Source organism: Staurois parvus, unplaced genomic scaffold (assembly GCF_062004578.1).
Source record: "Staurois parvus isolate SC_StPar_1 unplaced genomic scaffold, SC_StPar_1.0 ptg000086l, whole genome shotgun sequence".
In the NCBI taxonomy this organism is placed as follows: domain Eukaryota; kingdom Metazoa; phylum Chordata; class Amphibia; order Anura; family Ranidae; genus Staurois; species Staurois parvus.
Window position 1 is genome coordinate 5,897,377 of NW_028317882.1, and position 21,072 is coordinate 5,918,448.

Here is a 21,072-nt window from a genome sequence, read left to right on the forward strand (position 1 = left end):
AGGTAAAAAACCTTGAGCCTTTAGAGCCACTTTAAGCTTTGACAATAAAACCTGGAAGCTGATTGGTTTCTATGCAGAGCTCCACCAGATTTCGCACTCTCCAGTTTTAGTAAATCAACTCCAATTGGCTAACTGGAGATCACCTGTGTACATTTCATTTATTGAGAGGGTCCAACTTGCATGAGTCAGTATTATGGCATACCCTACATCAAGACAACTCTGATGTTGTCTATAAGCCTCTGCGGTAAGCTTGATGAGACTATACATACAACTTTAGCCTGAGTGCTTCACCAAACACTGCTTTATGGTAAAAGAAAACCATTGTTAACTAAAACCCACACAAAATCCAGCCTATCATTCGCCAGCAGGCAACAGAGGGGCTCTAAATGTAGCTAGAAGAAAGAATCTAGAGTCGGATTAGAGCAAAGCGGAGCTTTAGTGCCATCAGAATAAGGCCTCATTTACACAGGCGTACCAATGTACACAGCCTCTTCAAACAGGTGTTTGCAGACACAGCCTTGAGTCCCAATTTCATGGCCATGCGGGTGCATGTCACTGAATGCACACCTTTTGTGTTCAAGGATGTGCATCTACATGGATTTCGAATTGGGACCAGCAGCTGTGGGACCAGACATGAATGGGACGAACCTGTGCGGGCAAAGACTCATTTACAAGGGTGTACACATAGGTATACCCGTGTGAATAAGGCTTAAAGCTTAAAAACAGCATGTTTGGCATAAACCAAACTGGATACACATATGACAAACTGGAACTTCATGACTGGATACACATTGAAAGAATGGTTTAGATTTGTCCTCATTATTGCATAATTTTGGTCAATTTAAAGGAGATTAAACAATCAGATTGTAGTGTGCATGGTCACCCTAAGTGACTCAAAAAAGTATTGAATTTAGATCAACACAACAACCAAGAAACAAGTATTTTACAAAGGACAGTTCAAGGTCCGCCCAAGTTTCTTCAGTACAAGCTTTTGTTAAAGGGGAAAATATTGCTTATTTTATAGTCCTTATGTATTGTGCTGATGCACTGAAAACAGTTCTCACATTCAAGATAAGTATCTCTATTTTTCACCAGCACTATTCTGTGTTAACATTCAAGATTGCACTTTTTTTGGAACAAAATCAGTTTGACCTGAACATTTTTTTACAATATACCTGATGCTCTTAAATCTCAACTTGATCCTCAACTCACCTTTATCCATTGTTACTGGAGACATAGTAGACAGGTCACTGAACTACAGAAGATAAAAGTAAAAATTGCATTGGTATATAAAATAAAGACACGTTCTATGCAAATATGATAACCATTTGAAAATCTGTGAACTCACCTCGCCCATCACTGCAATGGGTGTCTCTCCTGTTGCCTGAGCCACTCTGTGCTCTACTAAGTAGAACATGTACTCATCATACAGCAGTCGGATTAAATGAAAGGATCCAAAACTGGCAGCACTGCGCAGGGTGAGATCCCGGATAACCATTGAACTGTAGGAGAGAAAAGTTAGGAATGTTTGAAGAATGTTATGTTCACAGAATACTTAAAGTGGAACTTCATCCAAACATTTCCTTTATGCTGTAGATAGAATTGGAAGACCTGTTTTAATGGATACCGGAGAAAGCAGGGCAGCCAATGATGACTAGTTGACTGGATTCAACACTTTAAAGTGTATTTCCACTTTTGCAGCCAAACCGGGATAACACCTACTTTATATATGTTACATGTTCTCAGTCATATAGAATAACTTCCACAAGTATTTACAAATTGCAGCTTTTCTTTTTAGAGGCTTTTTTGGAAACTCTGGGACTGAAAAATCCTTAGTACTCCTTGACTAAGAGGGGCCTGAAAACTTGTATTTGCCCTAGTTAATGAAATCTGCCAACACAGTTCAGACAGAATTATCACCTTTAACCCTATGTTAGGACAGACAGTCTTGTTAATTTAAATTGAAAGATTTCCAGGCATGGTAATGCACTAATAAAAAAAAAAGTAAAACCAGCCCCTCGCTTGTCTTTCGACCTGTAAACTCATCTATTCAAAGACACAGAAGCTGTCTATAGTGTCCTATGTATAACCCTGCTCCAAACAAACTGCTATAAAAGGGTAAAAATTATATATTTTTTAAATTTTCTTTTAGGTATATGAATAGGAATATAAACCTACACTGGGGGTTTTCTCAAATTTGACTGCAAAAGTGGAAATATATTTTAAGACGCTGAGCAAACATGCATCAATCAATCACAATCTGGAGGAGACGTCGGACTTTGGTATCTGTGGGAAGTACTTAGGAATATGGGTCAGGGACTCAGACTTCACTTAGATACCGGAACAGCATGATAGCCAGGCAATCATTTGCACAAGGAGAGATTAGCAATGGAAGCCTCCATATTTTTCTTATAAGAAAGGCAATGAGATGCATTGAACTAACACAGTGGTTAATAAATTATGATCATCTTAGATTGAACCTGAAACAAAAACTGTATGTGGCCATCTTTAACCCTAGGTTCACACCTAAGAGTTTTCTGCAGTGTTCTGCATTTTGCAGAAACGCAGTACAGTCCATTTAACATGATGTCCTATGAGACATGCTCACATCTGAGCGTTTTCAACCGGTGCATTTTTTGGAACAAGTCAGGGACTTTTTTGGATGCAAAAAGTTGCGTATTTGGTTCTATAGACTTCAATGGAAACGCTGCAGAAAAACATGTATTGTGTTTTTGCTGCATTTTAATCTGCCTAGTAACAAGAGAAAAAAAAATGGAACCCCCCCCCCCCCCTGCAAAATGCATCAAAAACGCACTGCAGAAACGGCACAAACGCAACCTAGCCTAAATCTACATAGCCAGAACAGTTAGTTCCCACCAGAACTACAACAAATATAGGCCACTAGCAGGGAGCCTGAAGGGGATGGCACTTCCATGAAGGCAAGAGCACCTTTAAGGAAAATTAAAAAAAAAAAATGTCACAGTCTGATCCTCAAGAAGAACGTGTTTACATTTAAAGATCAGTTCTGTATAGAACACTCTTACATACATCTATTTATGTATTAATATGGTCAGGGGCATAGATAAGGGGAGGGTCAGGGGGTCCAACCCCTACCCCCCAGTGCATCAGTCAATGTCACAGCAGCTAGGCTAGAGCGGCCGCATTGCAGCTGCGGGAGCCACATTGTCGTGGAACACCATCTGTCTCACCCACATTGTTGACAGGCAGGGCTCAGGACGTTGGATACTGGATCAAAAGTAAATTTGTCCCTGGCTTGCGCACACGGTTTAGCAGGTCAGTACTCGGGAGGCCCTGTATGTCAGGAGGGAGGCACTTATGATGAACTTCAGCTACCCATTGGCTGAGAAGGCAGCAGGGGGCGGTACTGCTGTCTCCTCAGCCAATGGGTGCACAAAGCGCATTGTCCTTCCCTCCAAATTCATTCCTGTCGGGTGTGGGATGCAGCAAGTCTGATGTGGGGAGAAGCCTGAACAGAAGCTGCAGAACTGTTTGCACGGCGCGAAGGTCCTGCAGTGATCGAGGTGAGAGGTCTGCTACTGACTGCAAAGTATTAAATAATCCCTCTCCTTTCTTCACTGAGCGCTCTCCACTCCCTTTCACCCCCAACTTCACTCCCCCTCCCTCCCAGTACTACATGTCTCTACACCTTCCTGGTCAAATCTCACAGTATGTTTGCGATACAGCGTTGCGTTACTTTAACTGACAATTGCGCGGTCATGCAACACAGCACATAAATTAAATTTATGTCCTTTTTTCCCCACAAATAGAGCTTTCTTTTGGTGGTATTTGATCACCTCAGTGGTTTTTATTTTTTTGCACTATAAACAAAAAAAGACCGACAATTCTGAAAAACGTTTTGCTACAAAACATGTTCAGTAAAAAAATAAAAAACAAACTTTCTTTATAAATTTAGGCCAAAATGTATTCTGCTACTTGTACTTGTAAATTAACCACTTGCCAACTGCGCTATAGCCGAATGACGGCTACAGCAAAGTTCTCCAGTACTGTGAGGGAGTCATATTATGTCTTCCCAGAACACGCCCTCCCACGCACCCCCAGGGGCGCGCACCCAGCAACCTCCGTGATCACCTACAGGCACAGCAGATCTCGTGATGTGGTAAAAGGCCAATCACAGCGACATTTTACCACGTGATCAGCTGTGTCCAATGACACAGCAGATCATCAGGTAAATACAGTTGCCGGTTATCAGCTGAACTTTCCTCACGCTGTCACAGAGTGAGGAAAGTACTGCTGAGAACCAGCAATTGTCAGCGAACAGATCTGCATTGATGATCAGTGCCCAGCAGTCCCTCCCACCTGTGCCCAGCAGTGCTGCCAGTCAGTGCCCAGCAGCGCAGCCTCTTCATTGCACATCAGCAAAGGAGAAAAAAATTACCTGTTTGCAAAATTTTATAATAGAAACAAAGAAAAACATTTTTTTTTTCAAATTTTTTGCTCTTTTTTTGTTTATAGTGCAAAAAATAAAACACCTAGCGGTGTTTAAATCCCACAAAAAGAAAGCTCTATTTGTGTGAAAAAAATTATAAAAATTTCATATGGGTACAGTGTTGCATGACTGTGCAATTGAAAGTGCGACAGCGCTGAAAGCTGAAAATTGTCCTGGGCAGGAAGGGGGTATAAGTGCCCGGTAGGCAAGTGGTTAATTGGTTTACGTGAAAGTTATAGCGTTTACAAATGGCTGAATATATACACTAGGATTTTATTTATTTATTTTTATAAATAGGACACTGGGGGGGAGGAACTGACTAACTGCCACTGACATCCCCAGTGACACTAATACCGTGATCAGTGCTAATAAAAAGTACTGACACTGTACTAATGACACTGGGCAGGAAGGGGTTAACATCTAGGGCGATCAAAGAGTTTTACTATGGAGACATGCTGTGCAGAGAAATACAAAGCAGCATGTTGTTTATACACAGGTCTTTCCCCTGTCAGCTTTACCTGATGATCGCTGAGTCCCAGCTGAGAACCACATCAATAGTGGAGCATGCCCCCCCCCCCCCCCCATCCAGAAATGCAAATCATACGTGATTTTGCACAGCCCTGCAGTAATTCTGCTATAGGGCGGCAGGAAAGGTTTTTTTTTCTTTCATCCAGCGGGCTAGTATAGTACTAGAGACAAAAGGTGCAGTACTCTACCGTTACTACATTTGACAGTATAGTATACTATGCAGTACTACCTGCAGCCATGAATGATACAGCCACAGCACCTGTGATCATCAGTATCATGCTGATGATCACACTGTACAGCATGTGTCTTGTACTGCCAAAAAAAAAAAAAAAGACAGGGTGATAATCCGCTCTTGCGCCATCCAAAATTTTAAAAAAAGTTTTGCCTATATTCCTATATTTACAATTAAATGTCGGTACTGGAGTGCAGATGATCCAACCAGGAGCAGTGTTCATTATTTTGTTATCAGGCTAGGTTCACACTATCCAAAGCTCTGAAAAGTGATCCACAGTAGTTCACCTTTCAAAGTGCAGCAATGCAGCTGCTGTCAGGTGTTCAAGAGATGACCACAAGCAAAGTGTTTGGCTCAGTTGTGGCATGGCTCCATTGACTTGAATGGCCAAGTATAGAAGTCAGCTCAATGTGCCATGTCAAATTTTCTACGGCTTTGACGCATAAATTGTCAAAGCCACAGCTTGTAGCCTCCTACAGCTGTATTTTAGAATTAAGATGGGTGACCAAGGGGCAGTAAAACTGGGGCTTAGCCGAAGTCTGTACTGGGCCACATGATTTCTAATGGTGGTCCTGATAGGACAGTGGACAGGACAACTGATTCACTGCATCGGCAGCCTGATTTGGCCCCACACAAAGGCAAGGAGAAAATGCAGGGGGAGGCATTTTGGGAAAGTAGAAGTTATTGTGGGTGCAGAGCATGCAGAGAGTGCTAGCAGGGACTGGGGAGCAAGCAGCCTGCAGCACAGGAGAAGTTGGGTGAAGAGAGAGGATTGCAGCAGAGAGTGCTGTGTACAAACCCAGGTGAGGCTTAGGGAATGTGTGCCAGGAGATAGATGAGCTGTGCAGGGAAAACCACCTGGAAGCAACACCAAAGCCTGGGGACACACAGACGCAAATCAGCTCTCTCTGTACAGTTACGACACCCCAATTACCAGCAGCTCAGCCCTAAATGTGAAGACGCGCACCTCTGTAAACAGCCTTACAAACTGACCTCTTTAGAAACCACACATTGAAGCCTAAGACCATGTTTACTATTTGTTCACTAAACAGATGTGCCTGCTGGGGGCACTGTATATACACCACAATTTGTCACGTCGTGGGAGGCGTGCCAAATATTGTTCTCTGGGTACTCAAGGCTGAACCCTACCCCAATGATCTATGGCCCCTGCATGTGGTCAACCTAAATGCAGAAAACTATAAAACTTTATTTAGAGAAAGGTAACCATGTTATTTTTTATCCTCTAACCTGTAAAAAGACCACTTCAACAGAAATTGTCTGGCAGCCTTTGGAAAACTGGGACTCCCTTCATAAGGCTTTAGCACCTGGGTGACTACATTATCCAACCAATTTGCCCACTGGTCCAACGAGCTCTGCTGCTGTAGGGTTAACTTGAAGTCTTGTTCCAGCTTCTGAACCATGCCTTCCTCGCATTGGCACACCCAGGATGCTTGTTCCTGTTAGCAGCAAAGACAGAACAATGACATAAGCAAACTCATTTTTAATATAGGATTAGAATACAACCCTTCCAAGCAAGCAATAATAAAAAGATGGGTTTTAGCAGGCATAATGTGCAGGAGAGGAGCCTGGAGGATTTAACAGTGTACAGTGTTTGCTGGAAAGGCAAGCAGACGGTATGACGGCAGCCAGTATATGTAGGAGTGAAGGTATATTGGCAGGCTGTTAATGCAGTAAAGTAGAAGGGAGCATATGATGACCTGAGAGCTATATGTCACTGAGCCATCTCTTCAGGTTTTCACTAGACACCCTCAAACCAAAAAAGGGATGAAGCAGCAAGAAATCTAAAGATAAAAATCATATACAAGATAAATTAGTTCAGTTATGTACCTGAACATTTGCAAAATCTACTCTGTTAAGATCACTAAGCATCTGGTTGATTTGTGATGTATTTTGTAAAACAGCACGGGCAGCTTGTGCCAAATGATTTAATGAGGTGTATCGACGAAGGGTCTGGGCAAAGGCACTGACAACACCAACCTACAAAATAAAACAAAAAATAATTATATAATATACATTGAAGATCATTAAAAAAAAAGGCATTGAGCAACTGTTGCTGCTATAACAGATTACTTTATGAAAATATTTTTTATATACCTTTGCCTGGACTATTTGCTGGGGAAAATCAGTCATGGCATTTGTTAGCCATCCTTCCAGACTCTTTGCAAAATTCCGTATTGCCTGGGTCAAAGTACCTAATAGGACAGAAAAAGTGCAACCCAACCATTTAATCAAAGAGCAAGAATGCTATATCAATTCTAAATCTATGCTGATATGCTCCACTACTGTACTTCGTGTGGAATGCCCAAGTTTTGTTAGTGGGCAAAGTGCATTTTAACATCCGTCCAAATATTTTTGTCCATTAAATATATGCTTTAAGCATCTCAAGATTTTAGGAAAACAAAATTACAAAAAGGATACAGACCAAACGCCACTCATCAAAATATGCTTGAACAAAATTACAAACGATGTCAAAGCCCTCAGCACCCAGTTAGCTATAGTAAGGTATTAAACAGAATACCCAAAAATGGATTGATTTATATTTAGACTGCTTATTACAGTGGATATTATTAAAAAAAAAAAAGTTTAATCCAAAATAACGTTCTTCGCTGCTAAATATAGTTTCTGTATCAATTTCACCTCTACTAACAGATTGCACTTTTACATTCTAGTCATGAGGCTCTCTGGTGGAGAAAATTAGTAGCACATTAAAATTTGAATGGCTACTTTCACACTGATCAGTTTTTACCATGTTTGTGGTGCATTTTTTTTTTTTACAGGACATGTGAACAAAAAAACCACAGCAAAAATGCAATGTGGGTGCGTTTTTGCCGAGTTTCCATTCATTTTAATGGGGAGGTGTGTTTTTGGTGCAGTGTTTCCACCACACCAAAAATGCAGCAAGCAGGATTTAAAAAAAAAAAAACACAGCTGACCCGCAATAAATCACTGTAAAGAGTTTGATAGGATTACATGCTCACACGTTTTTCTTCCGCTTTTTTAATGCAAAAGTGAAAGTAAAACAGATCAGTGTGAAAGCAGCCTAAAGGAGGAGATGGTGCAGAAGTGTATAGCAAGAAATGTTTAACCACCTTATACTGGAAACATAATATAGCTTTCGTTTGAAAAACCCAGTGGAGATTAAATACCACCAGTTTTTGCTATATAAATAAAAAATACCGAAAATTTTTGGGGGAAAGAAAAAGAAAAGAGGAAAAAAAAAAAAAGTGTTTTTGTTTCGGTTATAACATTTTCAAATAAATAATCTTTCTTCATAAATGTTGGCCAAAATGTATTCTGCTACATTTCTTTGTTCAAAAAAAGAAAAAAAACAAGATCACTGTGTATGCTTTAGTCAGTGGGAAAGTTAAGAGTTCACAAACTGTAGCATACATATGTGAAAATCGATCAGTCCTGATGTACTGATGGCGGATCTCATTTCTTGAGGCCCTAAAATGCTAGGACAGTACTAAAAATGACTGATTTTTGGAAAATAAACAGTCCAAGGTATTCACACTATAGAAAAGCAGTCCATATGCGTTCCGGATGCCTGTTCCTTATCCCTTCCAGTTAATTTTTGCCCCAATTTCTTCAATTTAAATAGGGACATGTACGTTCCAGTGCATTCGATTACAGTTCCATGCAGAAAAAAAATGCAGCATGTTCTACATCTTTTTCTGCAACCGGAACTGCAAGTAATAAATGTGAACTAGGACACTGACAACCATATAACCTACTTTCTGTGCGTTTTGGATGCAGAAAAAAGCAACTGAAAACGCATGTAGTGTGAACTGGCCCTTAATACACACTATTGTAACACCATGCTGTCTCCAGATTAAAATAGTTTACATAGGATAATATAGCGGTGCATATGTCTGGGCAAACTTAAAATAATGCAATCCACATCCATGATGTTTAATTTTAAACAAGGACTCTAGGGGAATGATTTACGAATACTGGAGAGTGCAAAGTCTGCTGCAGCTCTGCATAGAAACCAATCAGCTTCCAGTTTTTCTGTCTAGGCTTAATTGAACAAGCTGAGGTTAGAAACCGATTGGCTACCATGCACAGATGCACCATAATTTGCACTTTCCAGTTTTAGTAACTCAACTCCTATATTTTGGAGGAAACTGCCAGAACACCTGTATTAGAAGACATTTAGGCTCAGTTTGCACTAGCTTTGTAAGCAGGCATTTGCAGGCATTTTTTAACGCTCCTCAAATGTATTTATTTATTTCATGTACTTATATAGCATTGTCAATTTACACAGCGCTTTACACATATATATTGTACATTCACATCAGTCCCCAACCCTCAAGGAGCATACAATCTAAGGTTCCTAACTTACATTCATACCTACACATATTAGGGCAATTTTATGCCTATGGAAATGATACTAACTTAGATTGTACACCCCTTGAGGGTTAGGGACTGATGTGAATGTACAATATATATGTAAAGCGCTGCGTAAAATGACGGCGCTATCTAAGTACCTGAAATAAATAAACACTATGGGCAGCACACAGTGCTGTTCACATTAGCAAAACATGATGCGTCAAAATTGAAACCTCATGTCCAGTCAGGAGGAGTTGAAGCCTTTCAACGCCTCCCATTCAAGTCTATGGTGATGCTCCTCAAATGTCTGGCAGGCATTTGCGAGGCGTTAATACCATTACGTTTATTATCGGTGGTTGTAATGCTTGTAAAATGCCTATAAAACGCCTCATAACCACGCATAGCTTTTTTAATGCTCGCAGAACTCCCATATTTTAAAGCTCATTAACACCTGCTTGACACTATAGAGGCGTTTTGAAGGCCTTAGAAATTAGTCAAGTGTGAACAAGCCCTTACTCTGCAGCAAGTATGCAGCATGGGGGGGTTAAGAACAACTGTTTGCATCAAGGGCCTTTGAGAGAGATTTTCTTTAACCCAGTATTAAAGAGACCGAGTACAGTCTTCATAATTGCTGCATGGTTTTTGAAAAAGGATGTGCAATTTTTAATTGTTTTAGACTATTTTTAAAGTAAAATTTACCAGCAAGCTGACTCAACTTTTTTTTGTGATAATCTCAGTCAACATTTCCAATTTCCCTTTCCCCCTACCATTTTTAATACACTTACACTATTTATTGTAAATGCTTTGAGAGAAGAAGAATTTGTGACAAATCAAAAATCAACCAAATGCTGGAAACATTTCTTAAATTTCCCTACTCACTTAAGGCAGATGCAGTTGGCTCTTCAACCCCATCAAGATCTGTGGCCACAATACCCATCTGCCTACCCATGACTAAATGTCACTTAGTAATTGCTTATAAAAATGGTACTTTACACTGTATTTGGCCCCTATAAGGCTGAGACCTTGTTTCTCCATGTACACCCCTTTCATTCCCTTTCTCTTGTGTGTATTGAAGTTTATTCTATAAAAATTGCTATATACATTTCAAATATGTGCATCTTTGCTTTGTACTCACTTGGTACAGGCCGCAAGACATCTGGAATTAGAATTTCCACTAGAGCTTGATAAAGAATGTGGTCACAGCCCCTCATCCACCTCATAACAGGCTCATATTTACACAGAACCATTAGTTTCTCCTTCGGGATGACTGCTTCCTGCTCCTCCTCGCTGTGTTATAAGACATAAGTATTAGTCAGAAACTTTCAGTGCGATCTGTTAGGTCTCCAATAACCAGCAGCAAAACCAAGATAACAATGCATCTCATTGAGCTATTGAAATAACATTTTGCAGGCAAAAAGCAACCAAACTTGGCTAATTAAAAACCATTAATTGATGTTCTTGTAACCGGCTGTTGCCCAACTTCTGACCAATGCTTTACTGCAAAATTCTGTAAAACGCTTAATGATTTTTCGGGAAAAACATTGATAGTGATGCACAAATATATTGGCCACCGAAAATTATCAGCCAAAAGAGGGTTATCAGCGTTTTGCCAATAGAAAGAAAGGAAAACAAAAAGAGGGTTAAAATCGGGGTTTTGCCACAGAAAGAAAGGGGAAAAAAAAAAAAGGAAGGTTTTGTTATACATTTCATTTTCTGTCCAACTTGTGTGTTGCGCTCAATAAAAAAGTTATTTCTGTTAATGGATTGAATTTTTAAAATTCATATTGATTTAAAGTCATGACACTTTATTAAAGTCAAATAGAACACAATTATATACAAAAAAATATATATTTTTTTAAAAAAACTGTCCATTTCAGTTTTCGACCAAGTGCATCCTGAATTTTCGGTTTCGATCCAGAATTTTCATTTCAGTGCACCACTTAATCGAAAGTGCCAGAAGATGCTTCCCTGGCATCAGATTGTTTTTTAGCATGATATGCTCAGGGGCGGACTGACCATTTGGAAACTCGGGCACTGCCCGAGGGCCCAGGGTCAGTAGGGGGCCCCATGAGATGCCCCTGGTACCTTTTTCATAGGCTTTTTTTGAGTTTGGGCAAGGACACAGGGGCCCCATGATCCCCTATTGCCCGGGGGCCCCATGAGTTGTCAGTCCGCCCCTGGATATGCTAAAGAAAAATCCATATACGAGGGTATGAAAAAGAAGAGAAAGATTTTACGATCAGTATAAAAAAATCTAATTTTAAGTACATTGCGGGACACAGAGGAAACAGCCATCAATAAAAACTGGTTAAAGGAAAATTCAAACTAGGATTAAATCGAGCTATGAAAAATCACCATACAAAAGGGTGATCCAAAAGAATGGACAAAGCCATACATCATAGTGTTCAACAAACAGTTTTGGGCTATTCTGTTAATGCCCTTCTTCAGATCAGAACACATATTGAAATACAAAATCCTACTTAGATCAATATATACATACATCATAATTGGAATCAATTATATAATTAACCACAAATTGAATGCACATCAGATGAACATCTTCTAATAAAAGTGGTGGTTGAAAAGTAGAAATTCTGTCAGGAAGAAACGTCCCCATATTAAAGATGTGACATAAGACATAAATACCCATTATAAAAAGCACAATATATATATATATATATATATATATATATATATATATATATTAACCACTAGCCTACAGGGCACTTATACCCCCTTCTTGCCCAGACCAATTTCCAGCTTTCAGCGCTGTTGCACTTTGAATGACAATTCTGCGGTCATGCTACACTGTACCCATATGAAATTTTTATCATTTTTTTATGACAGATAGAGCTTTATTTTGGTGGTATTTAATCACCTCTGGGTTTTTCATTTTTTCTTAAACAAACCAAAAACCACTGAAAATTGTGAAAAAAAAACTTTTTTTTTTAGTTTTACTTATAAAATTTTGTAAATAAGTGATTTTTCTCCTTCACTGATGTGCGCTAATGAGGCTGCAGTGATGGGCACTGATAGGCTGCACTGATGGACACTGATAAGTGGCACTGATGGGCATTGACAGGCATCACTGATGGGCACTGAAAGGCAGCACTCATATGGCACTGATAGGCGGCACTGACGGGCACTGATAGGCGGCACTGATTGGCAGCACTGACTGGCATTGATGGGTGAAACTGAAAGGCAGCTCAGATGTGCACTGATATGTGGCATTGATGTGCACTGGTAGGCACTGATATGTGGCAATGATGTGGCACTGATGGGCACTGGCAGGTGGAATGGATGAGCACTGACAGCTGGCACTGATGGACACTGATAGGTGGCACTGCTGGGGCTACACAGATCCTCAGGGCACACTGATCATCAGTGCCCTGATGATCAGTGTACATGTCCCCTCTGAGGGATGCCGATTACCAGCTCCCCTCTCCTCTCGAGCTGTCAGCGGGACAGCTCGTGAGGAGAGAAATGCCGATAACCGGCATTTACCTATTTACATGCGATCAGCTGTGATTGGACACAGCTGATCACATGACCGAGCCGACATATTCGGCTCTTTCCGTTGAACGGTGATCCGCTGTGTCCTAGGGACACAGCGCACCACCGATCGCCACGCGCTCCCGGAGCCGCGCATGAACGGTGAGGATGGGAGGACGTCATATGACATCCTCCCAGAACGAGAGAACCGCCTTGCTCCCGTCATTGTACTATATGGCGGGCGGGAGGCGGTTAAAGAAAAAACAGGAAGAAATGAAAAAAGTACATATGTACACACACACACGCCAAAAAGTAAAAAATAATAAACCACAAAATAATTATTTTAAAGAAATAAATACAGATCAAAATCCGAATTTAACCCTTTAGGGGTTAAAGTATCCAAACGATGGATCCATTGAACCTCCCTTTGTCTAAGTTGCAATACTCTGTTACCCCAAAGTCTATTTCTAGGAATTCCATCAATGGCCATAAATCTAAGTTGAGAAACCGTATGACCCTTGTCTACAAAAGGTCTCGCTAGCGGTAACTTAGTGAGTTTATCTCTAATAGGCTATTTATGTCTAGCTATTCTTTCCTTTACCTTTTGGGTAGTCTTGCTAATATATAACAAACCACATGGACATTTTATCATATAAACCACAAATGATGACTGACAGGTATAGTGTTCGATTTCATCTTGTAACCTAAATGAGGAGAGAAAGATTTTCACCTTATCATATTGTTACATTGTATACAACTGAGGCACGGATAAGAGCCAAAGTTACGAGGACCCAAAAAGGTTAAAAGAAATAAAGGTGGATTATATTGATCTGATCCTACTAACCTATTATGTAATGTCCTTCCCCGGCGATAAGGTGGTAATGGAGGAAGATTAAATTCTGGTATAGGGGGATAATTAGTACTCAAAATTGACCAATGTTTTTTTAATTATATTTAAAACCAGATTTGAGTAGGGATGAAACTGAGAGATGAAAGGCAGTCTGTGGGAATTAAACCATCTATTTTTCTGTTGAGACAAGGTATCCCTTTCTTTTTTAATTGTATCAGTGGGATAACCCCGTACACAGAGCCTGCCTTCCATCTTGTTGAGTCTAATCTCCCTAACCTGTGGGTCACTGACAATCCTAGAAATACGAGTTAATTGGCTACGGGGTATAGATTTAAAAACCCCAGGGGGATGAAAATTAGAAAACAACAACTGGTTACGATCTGTAGGCTTGATGTATAAATCACTAACAATATGTTCATTACATGTTCTCAAAAGAGTATCCAAAAAAGAAATTTCAGTTGTGCTCATAGACATATTACCGCTAGTGACACATTTTGTAGAAAAGGCATCCGGTTTCTCAACTTAGATTTATGGTCATTGATGGAATTCCTAGACATAAATGTGGAGGTAACAGAGAATTGCAACTTAGACAACGGGAGGTTCAATGGATCCATCATTTGGATACATTAACCCCTAAAGGGTTAAATTTGGATTTTGATCTGTATTTATTTCTTTAAAAGAATTCTTGTGGTTTATTATTTTTTTTTGGCTTTCGTATGTGTGCGTGTGCATATGTACTTTTTTCATTTCTTTCTGTTTTTTCCTTAAAATATATATGTGATTTTTATAATGGGTATTTATGTCTACATTCCACATCTTTAATATGGGGACGTTTCTTCCTGATAGAATTTTCACTCTTAAACCACCACCTTTATTAGAAGATGTTCATCTGATGTGCATTCAATTTGTGGTTAATTATATAATTGATTCCTATTATGATGTATGTATATATTGATCTAAGTAGCATTTTGCATTTCAATATGTGTTCTGATCTGAAGAAGGGAGTTAACATAATACACCGAAACTGTTTGTTGAACACTATGATGTATGGCTTTGACCATTCTTTCGGATCACCCTTTTGTATGGTGATTTTTCAAGAATAAAAAGTTTTTTTTATGTGCAGCAATCCAATTTTCTTCTTTTCCATATATGGCCTTTGGAAGGGCCCGATTGCTATGCACTGTGATTGATCATCGTTGTGCACTCCACCTATATTACTGATAGATGGATAGATAGATAGATATAAACATTTTTAGCATGCAGGATGATAAAGGTGAATGCTAAAGATTGCTGTAGGGCTTACTGTTGGAGGGGTTGCACCATTTTTGATAGTCAATATTAAGAAACTGAGTGCAGACTATTGCTTATGCTTGATTTTAAGGGTGTAGGATACTATATATCATTGTCTGTCTGTGGTGCTTTTTGTGTTAATACAGATGTATCATTTGTGTGATTTGTTTTGAGAGATTTCCTCTCCCTTTCAGCCCCAGTGGCACGAGTCATCATAACAGGATAGGGGGGTAAATCTCTACATCTAACACACAACAAAACAAAAAAACACTTTAACAAAAATGCTACTCTGCTGATAATCATTTGAAGCGTCTCTCTCACCTCGACAATGCTGCTGAGCCATCCGGAGAAGACGGTTTCGAGTTCCAGAAAGCCAGCCACAATTTTTCAATATATTGGAACTGCAGATTCATCACCACATCTACAGTTGCCTGTAAGTTTAACAAAATATAAGGTAGTGTCACTGTTTCCTGGATAACAGAATAAATACCCTAATTATTTTTACCTCCTGCTTTGATTTGCACACACAATTGTCTGGAGGACAATACCTGTAGGAGAAAATCATTTTACTGACTAAAGCTACCTTTAAGGTGGTGTAATGGTAAGGACTACTGAGAACATATTTCCCCTAATACTGTCAAAAGTATTTAAACCTTTTACTGCTTGAGCGATTTCTTCTTCCAATTTTTTGCACACATTTAAATCCACATTTTAGATCTGAAGAGTACCTAAAACCCACCAAAAAACTTCTGACCATGTGGCATAAAATAGTTGAAGTTGCCATTGTCACATGACAATTGTGCTACTGTTTATCTAATCTATATTTACAGTAAATACTAATCTAAAAATACAATACACAATTTAAACAAATATAAAAAGATGAGGTTGCACTGGGTTAATGGATACCAAATATGTAAAACCTCAAAATTGCATAGACCCCATCATATGGCTAAAAACCATGGTACTCAAAATTGTCCATAGGCAACTATTTAAAAGGCCTTCACAACTCAATTTCAAGTTAACAGTGAATTATGGCCCTGCAATTAATGCTTTCACTTGTGTGTGCAGTGGTACACAACTGTCATTTTTATATATTTGTGTTCATAAAGTCATGTATGCACCAGTGCAGGATTTTAACCTTTTTCGGGTGTTGTATTTTTATTTTAACTTTTTAAAAACTCTTTAGTCAGCTTTATTGCCATCACAAGGGGGGGGGGGGGTGATACACCCCATATGTGATAGCATAGTGGACACATGAAAGGTTCTCTAAGGAGACATCATCCTTAATGTCACCTCTCACCCTGATGAAGCCGATTTAGCATAGACTGTACTTAAACTTCCTCCCTGGTCATAGCAACTGTCGTTTTTGAGCTCTGAACTCGGAAGTATATTTCCCATAGCGTAGAAGTGATTTACAACTGCCCAAATCGTAAGATACGGTAGATTTTCAAAGTACAGTAATAAACTATTCATAATCCAGAAGTTAGCCACAGATACAAGACTAGGCTTTGATAGGTAAACAATCTGACCATCAAACACTCTATACAGACACAAATGCTAGGTTCATGGATTTGCAAGCCAAGTTACTGTACTGGGACCCAAGAAGAGAATCATTACCAAAATGTCATCAAGCCATGCAAAGAAAAAATGAGGATGACTGTTAATACAAAAAACATTTAAAAAGACTTGTATTGGTTTCTATCCAAGTATAGTCCTTCAAGCAGTGAATCTGACTATGTATGTGCCCCTTGCGTCCCTGTATAGCAGAGCTCACACCTGATGTATTTAAACCCCCCCCCCCCCCAACCTTCTAGTTAGTTCCCCTATGTGTGTCTGTGCTATCAGTCAGTGTGATATATCACTTGCCACTGATTTCTCACTTGACTGCACAGTCAAATGGTGACCTAATAAAACACATTCGCAAACCAATATGGATCCAGCAGGACTCAGTTTAAGAAACAGCTGATAAATTATACCATAGATCTAAGTATGCAATGAATAGGACTGTGTTACTCACTTCACAGTGTCTTCGGTACATAAGCTGCAAATTCTTTACATCAGACATAGTAATGCCATCGGGTAGCATCACACCACCCAGATCTGGATCAGGAAAGTCTGGGAACACATGGGAGGTATCTATACAAATGTAATACAAAATAAGGAAATAAAATGATGTAAATATTAGTGTATTTTTCCTCATTCATCTACCATTTATATTTAGTCAAGGGTCCACACTTGCATATGTGCACGCTACCTATGAATTGCTGGTGGTGCTGGCTCTGAGCAGCAACGGACTGCTCTGGAGAGGTGTGCTGGCTGCTGATCGAGCTATCCATCATGCCATCTGTCTTGTGTGTAGGTCTGTATCTGAGGATTGTAAACAGATAAGCTATTTATTTTTTTTTTATTTATAACCCAAGTAGCAAAACTCCATCACAAAGGTTTATCACCTTTGCAAAACAATAAAATCTCACTTTATATAATTGAACAGCTGCCTGCTCGGAAATCCACGGTTTTCAAGTAGATTTCTGATCCTGGCACTGTGGCACAAATATTGGGCTCCAGCATAAGAAAAAAAAATCCTACTTATATGGGAGAAGTCTAAAGCAATCAAATACAAAAAGGTGTGGTTTCGTCAAGTGTGCAATTAGCACACACTGAAACTCAGTGGCAAAAATCTGTGGATTCCCACAGCTGGAATGACACATGTATGCAAAGAGCTACGTATACAATGCAATGACAGGCTGATGGTGGCTGAATCTATCTACGACTGTTTGCAAATCCAGAGATTACCTACTGTTAGGGACAGATGATCACGGCCGGACAAAGTCAGCCTGCATCCAGCCATGTCTATCTGTCCATAACCATAGCTCTTTTGCACACACCTCTCATTCTAGCTGCATGTATCCACAGATCCTAACAATGGAATTACCAGTGTGTGTTCATTGCACAGTGTGAATGAGGCCTTAGAGAAAGTATAGCCATGAAACACCCTGACCATTCTAGCCGAGAGATTAATGAGAAATAATTTGGGCATTCTATCTATAAAAGTTCCAAAAAATATACACACAGCCTCTATTAGAAAAGCTGTATTTCAACAATAAAAACTTTATTTCTGAACAGTTAACACTAAAGCGCTTGCAAACCTTTGTTTCTGATGGATTGGCTGCTGTCTCATTGCCATATACTGCATATCTTCTTGAAGTCTGTTAAGTGGGGAATCAGGTTTCAACCGGATGCCATAATAGTGGTATTTAGAGTTACCCCTGTCACACAAAATAAGAAAATTGTTTAGGTTAATAAATAGATGTAACATGACAGCAATTTGAGGTTAAAGGAAAAATACAATGCGATTTCAGCGAGTACATCATTTATGCAATTTTGTATTTGATTTTTACATTTTACATGCTTTTTCCTTAAAAGTTTTGTTGATGTATTCAAATTTTTGGGAGTAGTAAGAATGCTGCAAGTAATAGCTACGGCAACAACAAAGGCAAAAGGGATGTTGCACTTCGCAAGGGAATTTCCCCAAGCATAAGCTTAGTTAATAACATAAACTTCTGCTGCTTTCCATCATTCAATCACGTACAAACAAATATGCGTTTTTTTATGCTACTCCTTGCATGTGATTGGGTATGCTTTGCAAAGTAAAATTCCATCACATTTTCTAAGCTCTGGGGAAAAATCCCTTGCAAGTGCAGCTTCGTTTGTAAAGTGAACAGCCCATCTGCCTTTGAGCAGGTAGACTCATGGAGTTTAATTTACTAGCGTTTCATTGTGAGAAGAGAAAACAAAAGCTTTTAGTAAACCGTTTATTACAGTTACTGGCGTCATTTTATATATTTGTACACTGTAATTATACCTACTGTTATACGCCTCTTCTCCTGAGTGAAGAACAATAATCTATGTAACTGATCTTCCAACCTCGTTATCAAACAATAAAATCAATGCTACATATACCAAACAGATTCAAATGCCATCAGTGTCTCGTGTGCTAAGGCTCTGCAATGCATTGCATCTTCCATTGGTTTTAGAAAATGATGGCTGGACATTGTACACTCACCGGTGTTTATTAGGTACACCTGTTCAATTGCTTTGTAACACCAATGTCTAAATCAGCCAATTACATGGCAGCAACTAAATGCATTTAAGCATCTAGACGTGGTGAAGACAACTTGCTGAAGTTCAAACCAAGCATCAGAATGGGAAAGGAGATTTAAGTGACTTGGAATGTGGCATGGTTTTTGGTACCAGATGGGCTGGTCTGAATATTTCAAAAACTGTGGATCTACTGGGATTTTCACACACAACCATCTCTAGGGTTTGCAGAGAATGATTAGAAAAAGAGATATTTTCCAGTGTGTGGACGAAAATGCCTGGTTGATGTCAGAGGAGAATGGGCAGACTGGTTCGAGATGATAGAAAGGCAACAGTAACTCAAATAACCACTCATTACAACCAAGGTATGCAGAATACCATCTCTGAACACACAACACGCCGAACCTTGAAGCAGATGGGCAACAGCAGCAAAAGACCATACCGAGTGTCACTCCTGTCAGCTAAGAACAGGAAATGGAGGCTACCATTCTCACAGGTTCACCAAAATTGGACAATAGAAAATTGGAAAAAAGTTGCCTGGTCTGAGGAGTCTCGATTTTGACTGCGACATTCAGATGGCAGGGTCTGAGTTTGGCATAAACAACATGAAAGCATGGATCCATCCTGCCTTGTATCAACAGTTCAGGTTGCTGACTATGTCTATCCCTTTATGACAACAGTGTGCCCATCTTCTGATAGCTATTTTAAGCAGGATAATGCACCATGTCCCAAAGCTCAAATAATCTCAAACTGGTTTCCTGAACAGGACAATGAGTTCTCCAATGGTCACCAGATCTCAATCCAATAGAGAACCTTTGGGATGTGGTGGAACGGGAGCTTTGCATCATGCACAGCTGATAAATCTGCAGCAACTGCATGATGCGATCATGTCAATATGGACCAAAATCTCTGAGGAATGTTTCCAACACCTTGTTGAATCTATGCCATGAAGAATGAAGGCATTTCTGAAGGCAAAAGGGGGTCCAACCCAGAACAAGCAAGGTGTACATAATAAATAGGCCGGTGAGTGTTTATCCACTAAACAAATTGTTGGTGTGTCAAAATCATCCACACCATGGATTAGCCTATAGTACACAGCTAACTAAAATATTAACTTCTTTGCTAGCAGGATTGTTTACCTTAGACCAGTGATCTCCAAACTGCAGTCTGCAGGACAGATCGACCCTCTGCTTGCCTTTATCCAGCCCTTGGGGCACCATTCCTCACACTGATACAGGCACTATTTCTTCCACTGACAACAATTATGAGGCACCATTTCCTCCATTAACCTCAATGATGGGGCACCATTTCTTCCACTGACCCAAACCATGGGACACTATTCTTCCCATTGACACTAGTGATGGGGTACTACTCCAACCACTGACACCAATGCTGGGGCACTATTCCTCCCAACAATTCCAATAATGAGGCACTATTACCCCTCTTACTGACCACAGGCATTATGAAATTTTCTTATTCCCACTGACAACCAAGCCTGAGGCATTTTTTAATTCCTGTAACTCAGGACATTTTCTACTCCCACTGGCTACAGTTCGCCCCCCCCCCCTAAAGTCTGAATGGCAGTAATCTGGTCCTTTGTTTAGAAAGTTTGGAGACCCCTGCCCTAGACCATAAACTTTAATCAAAAGCAGTACAAATCCAGCCAACAGATAAGCCCACTTTACCAGCACACCTGTAGTGTAAGAAATAGGAGAGCTGGCATTGCTAACCCTCCAATTTATTTTCTTCCAGAACAACAGC

At 39.8% G+C, this 21,072-nt stretch overlaps 1 protein-coding gene across 2 annotated transcripts in view; it reads right to left on the reverse strand.

The window, feature by feature from the left end:
- The window catches only part of RFX2 (regulatory factor X2), a 75,703-nt gene that overhangs the window by 6,007 nt on the left and 48,624 nt on the right, over positions 1-21,072 (reverse strand). For both annotated transcript variants that reach the window (XM_089669999.1, XM_089670001.1), the window contains 10 exons: positions 18,360-18,479; positions 17,468-17,580; positions 17,231-17,349; positions 15,535-15,644; positions 10,717-10,868; positions 7,344-7,441; positions 7,077-7,226; positions 6,477-6,685; positions 1,349-1,502; positions 1,213-1,255 (listed from right to left, as the gene is read on the reverse strand). In XM_089669999.1, the coding sequence (XP_089526125.1) occupies positions 1,213-1,255; positions 1,349-1,502; positions 6,477-6,685; positions 7,077-7,226; positions 7,344-7,441; positions 10,717-10,868; positions 15,535-15,644; positions 17,231-17,349; positions 17,468-17,580; positions 18,360-18,479 (1,268 nt within the window). The remainder of the gene's footprint in view (positions 1-1,212; positions 1,256-1,348; positions 1,503-6,476; positions 6,686-7,076; positions 7,227-7,343; positions 7,442-10,716; positions 10,869-15,534; positions 15,645-17,230; positions 17,350-17,467; positions 17,581-18,359; positions 18,480-21,072) is intronic.